General features: G+C 40.5%; 3 protein-coding genes across 3 annotated transcripts; all 3 read right to left on the reverse strand.

Annotated features, from left to right (window-relative positions):
- Positions 1-286: 286 nt before the first annotated feature.
- On the reverse strand, positions 287-1321 carry LOC111850318 (trace amine-associated receptor 13c-like). Its single transcript, XM_023824084.2, has one exon. It carries the CDS (start codon positions 1319-1321, stop codon positions 287-289), a length of 1035 nt encoding a protein of 344 aa, XP_023679852.2.
- A 4096-nt stretch (positions 1322-5417) lies between these two features.
- On the reverse strand, positions 5418-6452 carry LOC140581052 (trace amine-associated receptor 13c-like). Its single transcript, XM_072702807.1, has one exon. The coding sequence runs from the start codon at positions 6450-6452 to the stop codon at positions 5418-5420; it is 1035 nt and encodes a 344-aa protein (XP_072558908.1).
- Positions 6453-8921: 2469 nt separating this feature from the next.
- LOC140581122 (trace amine-associated receptor 13c-like) lies at positions 8922-9956 on the reverse strand. The gene has a single exon (XM_072702932.1). It carries the CDS (start codon positions 9954-9956, stop codon positions 8922-8924), a length of 1035 nt encoding a protein of 344 aa, XP_072559033.1.
- Positions 9957-11851: the final 1895 nt, after the last annotated feature.

An 11851-nucleotide genomic window follows, 5' to 3' on the forward strand; every position in this document is an offset into this window, starting at 1 on the left:
CAGTGCTGAGGATGTGAATTGTTTCCTGGCTTAACTGGCAGAGCTTAATCATTAAGTACACTTCAGAGTGCAGGTGTACCTGAAAATTATTGCTAAGGTGTAGAACAGAATTTTATTAACAATTAGTTTTTGGAGTGCTTAAAAGATTACACTATTTTCACTTTTATTAAAAGAGCTGAAAGAAACAAACAGCTATTTCTGCTTTTTTAAAAACATGAATGTAAGTGGAGTATTTAGGTACATATGCTAAACATGATACTGAAATATGCGGTGGATTTATGAATAATCAATTTTCTGGAAAAACCTTTGTATCTGAGGAATGAGTTGAAAAAATCTTTAAAGATATAATGAGTTTCAATGACTTTTGAAACCATGGGTAAAACAGTCCATAGATTATAGGATTTAAAGTGGAATTAAAATAACCCAGCCAGACAAACACTTCATAAAGAACAGGAGGAGTTGCAAAGTCAATATAGGGGTCGAGTACAGAGGTGATAAAGTAAGGCATCCAGCAGAGTATGAAGGCACCTACAACAATGCCAAGGGTCTTTGCAGCCTTTCGCTCTGAGCTGTGAGTTTTCCTCTTCCCATTATTTTGTTTAAAACATGGCTGCTGACTCATATCTCCAAGCTGTCTGACATGTTGTCTGGCTACCAGAAATATTTTAATGTACAAGCCCATCATGACCGAACATGGCAGGAAAAATCCAATCAGAGTGTTTGGGGTGCTCCACTGTGCGTTGAACAGAAGGATGCAGCTCCCCAAGCAATTTATGGAAGTGATGTATCCATCTAGGCCTGACATACTGCCCTTAGAGTAAAGGAAAGCACAGGAGTAAGAAGCAGCTGCAGCCCAGCTCAACGCAACCATCAGCCAAGCCACAGCAATGGTCACTGTGTCATGGTAGCGCAGAGGATTGCAAACTGCCTGGTATCGATCAACCGCAATGGAAATCAGGTGGAATATTGAAGCACATGCAAGGAAAAAGTCGAAAGTTGAGTGCAATGAGCAGAAGGTATCTCCAAAGTACCAGCAGCCCTCCACTGATCTGATCATGCTGAAGGGCATCACGACGGCCCCCAGAAGCAGGTCGGCCAGGGCCAGTGACATCACCAGCATGTTGGTCGGTGTGTGCAGCTGCTTGAAGTGCGCGATTGAGATGATGACCACCAGGTTCCCTGTGATGGTCACGGTCATCCCAGACACAAAAAACACGTACAAGGCAAACCTGGCAAATCCAGAGTAGCTACTTTTAACACAAGTTCCATTAGCTGCTGGATAGCAGTACTGGTATGTTTCCAGCTCTAGCGAAATGTTCATTTCTCTGTCACAAAGCAACAACAAAATAAAACAGCGTAGAGCTGTTGTCTTATAAGACCCTGCAGTTGGCTGACATCCTTTCCAGGGTGTTTCTCTGCCTTGTGCCCTGGGCTTCCTGGGTTCGCTCCAAGGAAACACTGCAACCCTCTACTGGATAAGCAGTTATGGATGATGAATGATGAGATGTTTTCTTAAAGGTGATGAGTTTTCCATCTCTTGAACATGCTCAGTGTTTTTCTTTTGGAAAGAACTTCATTTATGTACTTGAACATCCCCTTTGAGACAAGCAAACCTATTACAGCAGGACATGCAATACGCAGATGGGAATTTTTCTTTCATCTAATATAAATATATTTGCATATAGTAGGCATGGGGACAAGTGCCTGCCATGATTATCTGTGTGATTTACAGCATGACTCAGCATATTGACGAAGGAAGTAGAAGCCAGTTGTTTTCTTTATAAGAGATGATTTTAATTTTCATATCTTAAGTACAGTCTGTATTAGGTTTTAGTGCAAAGGAGTTAATGCCAATATAAACTGAAAGACTGAACAGGAGAGACATGCAAAGTGGACTGATTGCTCAGAGTTTTGTCAAAAGTATTTTGTGTTTCTCCAGCATCTTTCCACAGGTTTGAAGGTGACTGTGTTGCCATGGAAACTGGGAGCTGTATTGATTATGAATAGAAAGGTCCTGGTTACCTGAGAATACAGTCACAACACAGGAACATGAAAAAAATTCTTACCATTAGAAAATGTATTGGCACTACTCTGTGTTAAAAAGATATTTATGCGTCATACTGATCAGCAAAGCACAGTAAAGAGAAACGATTATATTTGAAATAAAGTTTTGGTTATGAAATATTTATTATAAAAGGTTGCCAACCACAAAGTCATGTGCTATTAAAATTAGGCTTTGACATCAGCACTTAGTGCAGGTGATAGCAGTAATGTATCATAAATAGCGGGTCAAGACAATATAGTATTACTCAGTAGCCAGTAGGGGGAGCTATATAATCATTCATCTATCTTCCACACTCCTGGTCAGGGTCACTGGGGGCCTGGAGCCTATCCCAGGCAGTGCATGCACAAGGCTGGGGTACAGTCTGGGCGAGATGTGAATTCATTACAGGGCACATACACAGTCATGCACTGCTGGCAATACAGAGATGCCAGTTAGCCGAGTGCAGAGTGCAGCTCACTGGGTTCGGAACCTGAGCCCACGACTGTGAGCAGAGCTGGACAGGCCGTCTGGCATACCGGATATTTTCCTGATATTTAAGCCCAGTCAACTGTAATCATACTGTCCCCTCAGAAGCCTGGCTTGGAGAATATTCATACCGCTGTAATCATACTAGACTTGTAGTCAACACCGCCTTAACCAAGACACTACCTAGACCAGAGGGTATCGAGACCAAGACTAAGACCAAGACAGACCGAATCAAGACCAAGACAAAGTCGAGACGAGACCAAGACCGAGACCGAAAAAAAAAGACTCCCTTAACTTTTCTGTGCTGTTGAGGACTGACATGACAGGTACTGACTGGTCCCAAAGTCATCTAGCTAGTCTGGAGCTAAAACCTCCAACAATTGTCTAAAGAATAGGAAATAAGTAACTGATTTGATTTATATTTAATTTGTAGATGAAATTGTAACATCAAATTGAAGATACACAATTATAAACTTAAAATTGCATCATGTCCCATTGTAGTAGTACTAGCCAAATGACACTGTATGATATCAACTTCCCTGAAATGGATTAGGCCTGTTAAATCAACACAACATGATATGCAGATGTTATTTAAAAGTCAATGGTCACATTTATTTAGTCAAACAACACCATTTTAAATAAAATACTGTAATCAAACAATATAAAGACATGCGCACACGTCACATGAATCAAATGCAAACTACAAATACTATATACCAATACAAACTGCACATCATATTGTGCATTAATAAGAATAAGGACAAGTGCTTAAAAGATTCTGACATCTTGATGTCTGCAGTGGCATGTGATTACACATTTAACTAAAGTTTAACTAGCGCTATATTTATTTTGCGCGAATAATGCGTATTCTGATTGGATGCGCGCCAATGTCTGAATCACAACAAAATGCATGTATGTCATTGATTGGTTGCATTTGAAGGGCGTGAAAGGCGAAATAATAACAATGTTGCATTATTGAACGTTACGTTGTATGTTATGGATACTTTTCGCTCCAAATCTCCCGACCACTATGTTGATCTGAGACAGCAAGACCAAGACAGCGAGACCAAGACAAGGCCGAGGGATCCGAGACTAAGACAAGACCAAGACCAAAGACCGTTGAGACTGTGACAAGACCAAGACCACGTAAAAGTGGTCTCGAGACCAAGACCGGTCGCAAGATATCCAACTCTAAATCATACTATATCATCAGAGCCCAGTCTTCGAGAGTAATGATACCACTGTAATCATGACATTTCATCAGAGCCCTGGTTGGCAAAGTAATCATACCACTGTAATCATACTTTACCATCAGAGCCCTAGTTGGCAGAGTAATCATACCACTGTAATCATACTTTACCATCAGAGCCCTGGCTGGCAGAGTAATCATACCACTGTAATCATACCATACCATCAGAACCCTGGCTGGGACATTAATCCTGCCATCATTGGGCCTTCGAACAAGGCTGTTAACCCCAATGGCTCCTGGAATACAAACCATTCTGGTGCTTATTATGAGATAGAATAATAACAACAATTTATATTACACGGGATATTTATATTAAATGGAGCATTATTAATTTAGTAGTTTTGTCTTTTTGAGAAGGATAAGATTACTTCTTTGTTTTCTTTTCTGATTAAACACAATATTCTAAATAAATATGTTGAAATAAACATACTGTATATGAGTCTTATTGCTGTCATGTTACCAGATTATATTAACAAGAAACCAGGTTGTCTAGTTCAGTTTAGTCTGTAACATTTCTGATTAGATGTATGAATTCAGCACAAAGCCATAGAAGCTAAAGATATGCTAAAGTACTTCATTACTACTTCATTTTCTATGTTTTAATGTTTTTCATACCTTTCATAACACCAGGAAGATGGTTAAGGTACATTTCATAGGATCTGACTGGGTAACATTAGAAGTCAGCAAACACTATGGATGTTTTATCTTTTGCTCTGTGATTCCCACTGTGACTGTTTAGAGGAAGAAAGACTGAGTGTGTGATTAATGTGCTGAGACGGCCCCACTCCAGTCCTGGGGGGCCTGCTGTATTACCTAAGCGTGATGTAAGCGTCAGAAGCAAAGGGCCCAGTTAGCAGCAAGCTGCCCCCCAATCAAAGGTGTCAATACAGAGATTACACAGAGCGCAGGTGATGCAACAGCCTGACCTCTTGCATGTGCTGAGAGCAGGGAAGGTAGGATCAGGTGCAGAGAGGCAGAAATGGGTGTGGGGAGTTTCTCTGTGTACATCCTTAATGTGGGGTGAGCTATTAGAGAAGCTCGTGGTACTCAAAGGTCTGAAGGCCTAGCGAAGGTAAAACAAGAAATCTGACTGTAGTTTTCATTTATAAAGAAACTTCTGAAAAAATAAACTGAGAAAAACAGAGGCCAGATGATGAAGGTGAAGGACTGACAGGGAACCACCACATCCTGGGTGTAACTTTCCAACCCTTGGATTTCACTAAATGTTGACTTGGAATTCTCTGTTTACTCCAATCAAAATTAAACAATCCATTAGTCTGCTCTTTTTATGGCTGTAGGCCTCTTGTGTGACGTCTTTAGTGCTGGGGATTTGCTTTGTTTTTTATGTTAATTTAGGGTTAGTGTAGTGGCACTTTAGAGTGCAGGTATAATTGAAAATTATTGCTAAGGTGCATTACACAGAATTCTATTAACAAATATTTTTCGGAGTGCTGGAAAGATAAGACTCACTTCCCTTTATTGTGTAATATTTCAAAAAACAAATTAAAAGTTAAAATGCAATAAACTAATTTTAAAAATCAAGCAGCTATTTCTGCTATTTTTAAACTGGACAGTAAGTACATTATGTATGTTTTTATGGTAATATGAGACTGAAATATGTGGTGAATTAATAAAAAATCAACTTTCAGAAAAAACTTTTGTATTTGAGGAATATGCTGAAAAAATCTTTAAAGATATAATGAGTTTCAATGACTTTTGAAACCACGGGTAAAACAGTCCATAGATTATAGGATTTAAAGTAGAATTAAAATAGCCCAACCAGAAAAACCCTTCATAAAGAACAGGAGGAGTTGCAAAGTCAATATAGGGGTCGAGTATAGAGGTGATAAAGAAAGGCATCCAGCAGAGTATGAAGGCACCTACAACAATGCCAAGGGTCTTTGCAGCCTTTCTCTCTGAGCTGTGAGTTTTCCTCTTTCCATTTACCTGTTTAAAACATGGCTGCTGATTCATATCTCCAAGCTGTCTGACATGTTGTCTGGCGACTAGAAATATTTTAACATAAAGGCCAACCATGACCGAACACGGCAGGAAAAAAACTATCAGAGTATGTAGGGTGCCCCACAGTGCATTGAACAGAAGGATGCAACTCCCCAAGCAATTTATGGAAGTGATGTATTCATCTAGGCCCATCATATTAGCCTTAGAATAAAGGAGACCACAGGAGTAAGAAGCAGCTGCAGCCCAGCTCAACGCTACCATCAGCCAAGCCGCAGGAATGGTCACTGTGTCATGGTACCGCAGAGGATTGCAAACTGCCTGGTATCGATCAACCGCAATGGAAACCAGGTGAAAGATTGAAGCACATGAAAGGAACATGTCAAAAGTGGAGTGTAATGAGCAGAAGGTATCTCCAAAGTACCAGCAGCCCTCCACTGATCTGATCATGCTGAAGGGCATCACGACGGCCCCCAGAAGCAGGTCGGCCAGGGCCAGTGACATCACCAGCATGTTGGTCGGTGTGTGCAGCTGCTTGAAGTGCGCGATGGAGATGATGACCACCAGGTTCCCCGTGATGGTCACGGTCATCCCCGATGCAAAAAACATGTACAAGGCAAACCTGCCAAATCCAGAGTAGCTACTTTTAACACACGTTCCATTAGCTGCTGGATAGCAGTACTGGTATGTTTCCAGCTCTAGCGAAATGTTCATTTCTCTGCCACAAAGCAACAACAAAATAAAACAGCGTAGAGCTGTTGTCTTATAAGACCCTGCAATTGGCTGACATCCTTTCCAGGGTGTTTCTCTGCCTTGTGCCCTGGGCTTCCTGGGTTGGCTCCAAGCAAACGCTGCAACCCTCTACTGTATAAGCAGTTATGGATGATGAATGATGAGACGTTTTCTTAAAGGTGATGAGTTTTCCATCTCTTGAACATGCTCAGTGTTTTTCTTTTGGAAAGAACTTTATTTATATACTTGAACATCCCCTTTGAGACAAGCAAACCTATTACAGCAGGACATGCAATACGCAGATGGGAATTTTTCTTTCATCTAATATAAATATATTTGCATATAGTAGGCATGGGGACAAGTGCCTGCCATGATTATCTGTGTGATTTACAGCATGACTCAGCATATCGACAAAGGAAGTAGTAGCCAGTTGTTTTCTTTATAAGAGATGATTTTAATTTTCACATCTTAAGTACAGTCTGTATCAGGTTTTAGTGTAAAGGAGTTAATGCTAATATAAACTGAAAGACTGAATAGGAGAGACATGCAAAGTGAACTGATTGCTCAGAGTTTTGTCAAAAGTAGTTTGTTTTTCTCCATTCCACAGGTCTGAAGGTGACTGTGTTGCCATGGAAACTGCGAGCTGTATTGATTATGAACAGAAAGGTCCTGGTTACCTGAGAATACAGTCACAACACAGGAACATGAAAGAAATTCTTCCCATTAGATTGTATATTGGCACTACTCTATGTTAAAAAGATATTTATGCATCATACTGATCAGCAAAGCACAGAAGAGAGAAATGATTATATTTGAAATTAAATTTTGGTTATTACATATTCATTATAAAAGCTAGCCTACCATGGAGTCATGTACTATAAAAATTAGGCTTTTAAATCAGTACTTAGTGCAGGTAATAGCAGTAATGTATCATCAATAGTGGGTGAAGACAATACAGTATTACTCAGTAGCCAGTAGAGGGAGCTAAATAATCATTCATCTATCTTCCACACTCCTTGTCAGGGTCACTGGGGGCCTGGAGCCTATCCCAGGCAGCGCATGCACAAGGCTGGGGTACAGTCTGGGCGGGATGTGAATTCATTACAGGGCACATACACAGTCATGCACTGCAGGCAATACAGAGATGCCAGTTAGCCGAGTGCAGAGTGCAGCTCACTGGGTTCGGAACCTGAGTCCACGACTGGGAGCAGAGCTGGACAGGCCGTCTGGCATACTGGGTATTTTCCCAATGGCCCAATGGGTATGTGGGCTGGCGAAATTTATCGTGGGGGACCCCAATGTCCAGGGTCGAGTTTTAATCCCAGTCAGGACTGGCTGGCAGAGTAATCACAAGATAAAGTACTTCATTACTACTTCATTTTCTATGTTTTAATGTTTTTCATACCTTTCATAACCGCAGGAAGATAATTAAGGTACATTTCATAGGATCTGACTGGGTAACATTAGAAGTCAGCAAACACTATGGATGTTTTATCTTTCACTCTATGATTCCCACTGTGACTGTTTAGTGGAAGAAAGACTGAGTGTGTGATTAATGTGCTGAGACGGCCCCACTCCAGTCCTGGGGGGCCTGCTGTATTACCTAAGCGTGATGTAAGTGTGAGAAGCAAAGGGCCCAGTTAGCAGCAAGCTGCCCCCCAATCAAAGGTGTCAATACAGAGATTACACAGAGCGCAGGTGATGCAACAGCCTGACCTCTTGCATGTGCTGAGAGCAGGGAAGGTAGGAACAGGTGCAGAGAGGCTGAAATGGGTGTGGGGAGTTTCTCTGTATACATCCTTCATGGGGGGTGAGCTATTAGAGAAGCTCGTGGTACTCAAGGTCTGAAGGCCTAGCGAAGGTAAAACAAGAAATCTGACTGTAGTTTTCATTTATAAAGAAACTTATGAAAAAATAAACTGAGAAAAACAGAGGCCAGATGATGAAGGTGAAGGACTGACAGGGAACCACCACATCCTGGGTGTAACTTTCCAACCCTTGGATTTCACTAAATGTTGACTTGGAATTCTCTGTTTACTCCAATCAAAATTAAACAATCCATTAGTCTGCTCTTTTTATGGCTGTAGGCCTCTTGTGTGACGTCTTTAGTGCTGGGGATTTGCTTTGTTTTCTATGTTAATCTAGGGTTAGTGTAGTGGCACTTAGCTAAGAGACAGTCTGTGCACTTTAGAGTGCAGGTATAATTGAAAATTACTGCTAAGGTGCATAATACAGAATTCTATTAACAATTTTTTTTCAGAGTGCTGGAAAGATAAGACTCACTTCCCTTTATTGTGTAATATTTCAAAAAACAAATCAAAAGTTAAAACGCAAAAACCAAATTTAAAAAATCAATCAGCTATTTTGGCTATTTTTAAACAGGACAGTAAGTACATTATGTATGTTTTTATGGTAATTTGAGACTGAAATATGTGGTGAATCTATGAAAAATCAACTTTCAGAAAAAACCTTTGTATTTGAGGAATGTGCAGCAAAAATCTTTAAAGATATAATGAGTTTCAATGACTTTTGAAACCACGGGTAAAACAGTCCATAGATAATAGGATTTAACGCGGAATTAAAATACCCCAGCCAGATAAAACCTTCATAAAGAACAGGAGGAGTTGCAAAGTCAATATAGGGATCAAGTAGGGAGCTGAGAAACAAAGGCATCCAGCAGAGTATGAAGGCGCCTACAACAATGCCAAGGGTCTTTGCAGCCTTTCGCTCTGAGCTGTGAGTTTTCCTCTTCCCATTTTTTTGTTTATAACATGGCTGCTGACTCATACTTCCAAGTTGTCTGACATGTTGTCTGGCTACCAGAAATATTCTAACATAAAGGCCAATCATTACCGAACATGGCAGGAAAAATCCAATCAGAGTGTTTAGGCTGCTCCACTGTGCGTTGAACAGAAGGATGCAGCTCCCCAAGCAATTTATGGAAGTAGTGTATCCATCTAGGCCTGACATACTGCCCTTAGAGTAAAGGAGAGCACAGGAGTAAGAAGCAGCTGCAGCCCAGCTCAACGCTACCATCAGCCAAGCCACAGGAATGGTCACTGTGTCATGGTACTGCAGAGGATTGCAAACTGCCTGGTATCGATCAACCGCGATGGAAATCAGGTGAAAGACTGAAACACATGAGAGGAACAAGTCGAAAGTAGAGTGTAATGAGCAGAAGGTATCTCCAAAGTACCAGCAGCCCTCCACTGATCTGATCATGCTGAAGGGCATCACGACGGCCCCCAGAAGCAGGTCGGCCAGGGCCAGTGACATCACCAGCATGTTGGTCGGTGTGTGCAGCTGCTTGAAGTGCGCGATGGAGATGATGACCACCAGGTTCCCCGTGATGGTCACGGTCATCCCCGACACAAAAAACACGTACAAGGCAAACCTGGCAAATCCAGAGTAGCTACTTTTAACACACGTTCCATTAGCTGCTGGATAGCAGTACTGGTATGTTTCCGGCTCTAGCGAAATGTTCATTTCTTGGCCACAAAGCAACACCAAAATAAAACAGCGTAGAGCTGTTGTCTTATAAGACCCTGCAATTGGCTGACATCCTTTCCAGGGTGTTTCTCTGCCTTGTGCCCTGGGCTTCCTGGGTTGACTCCAAGCAAATACTGCAACCCTCTACTGGATAAGCAGTTATGGATGATGAATGATGAGACGTTTTCTTAAAGGTGATGAGTTTTCCATCTCTTGAACATGCTCAGTGTTTTTCTTTTGGAAAGAACTTTATTTATATACTTGAACATCCCCTTTGGGACAAGCAAACCTATTACAGCAGGACATGCAATACGCAGATGGGAATTTTTCTTTCATCTAATATAAATATATTTGCATATAGTAGGCATGGGGACAAGTGCCTGCCATGATTATCTGTGTGATTTACAGCATGACTCAGCATATCGACAAAGGAAGTAGAAGCCAGTTGTTTTCTTTATAAGAGATGATTTTAATTTTCATATCTTAAGTACAGTCTATATTAGGTTTTAGTGCAAAGGAGTTAATGCCAATATAAACTGAAAGACTGAACAGGAGAGACATGCAAAGTTGACTGATTGCTCAGAGTTTTGTCAAAAGTATTGTGTGTTTCTCCAGCATCTTTCCACATGTCTGAAGGTGACTGTGTTGCCATGGAAACTGAGAGCTGTATTGATTATGATCAGAAAGGTCCTGGTTATTTATTTATTTTTTTATTTAAACTTTTATTTTACCAGGCAAAGCATTAAGAACAAATTCTTATTTACAATGCCAGCCTGGCAAGTACCCGAGGGCACTTGATAGACAACGTAAAACAAAGACAATGAACAAAATGATATACAATACCAAATTATATTACATAGACAAAAACATTTAGCAGTTTAGAAACAATTGCATGTATCCTTAAATATGTCTGTTAGGTGTTTTTTAAAAGTAATAACATCTATAAAATTGTTCAGTTTTAGTGATAGTTGTAATGAATTCCAATCAGTTGCGGCTGTAAATTGGAATGATTTACGACCAACAGAGGACCTAAATCTTGGAGGCTTCATTTTAATGAGAGAAGACGTCCGTGTGTTATATGTAGGTTTAGGTAGAATCTGCAGCAAATCTGTCAAGTAGGGAGGTGTGAAACCAAGAAGTGTTTTATAGATAAAAGAGAACCAATGTGTGTTGCGACAAGTCTACAATGAAGGCAGTTGGGCTGCAGAATAAAGAAGACAGTGGTGTGTATTAAATGGTGCGTTTGTGACAAATCGAAGAACTGAGTGATAAATTATATCAAGTTTATGTAAAATTCCTTTGCCTGCTGTTCTATAAATAATGTCACCATAATAGAATAATGGCAATATGGACACCTTGACAATCATACACTTCGCAGAAGCAGTAAAAGACATACGATTTCTATATAAAAAACTGAGTTTTGTTTTGACTTTAGACTGGTTACCTGAGAATACAGTCACAACACAGGAACATGAAAAAAATTCTTACCATTAGAGAAAATATTGGCACTACTCTGTGTTAACGAGATATTTATTCGTCATACTGATCAGCAAAGCACAGTAAAGAGAAACGCGTATATATGAAATTTAATTTTGGTTATGAATTATTTACTATAAAAGCTAGCCTAAAATAAAGTCATGTAGTATGAAAACTAGGCTTAGAAATCAGTACTTAATACAGCTGATTTGAGTAATGTATCATCAACAGTGGGACAAGACAATATAGTATTACTCAGTAGCCAGTAGGGGGAGCTAAATAATCATTCATCTATCTTCCACACTCCTGGTCAGGGTCACTGGGGGCCTGGAGCCTATCCCAGGCAGTGCATGCACAAGGCTGGGGTACAGTCTGGGCGGGATGTGAATTCATTACAGGACACATACACTGTCATG

Source organism: Paramormyrops kingsleyae, chromosome 19 (assembly GCF_048594095.1).
Source record: "Paramormyrops kingsleyae isolate MSU_618 chromosome 19, PKINGS_0.4, whole genome shotgun sequence".
Classification (NCBI taxonomy): Eukaryota; Metazoa; Chordata; class Actinopteri; order Osteoglossiformes; family Mormyridae; genus Paramormyrops; species Paramormyrops kingsleyae.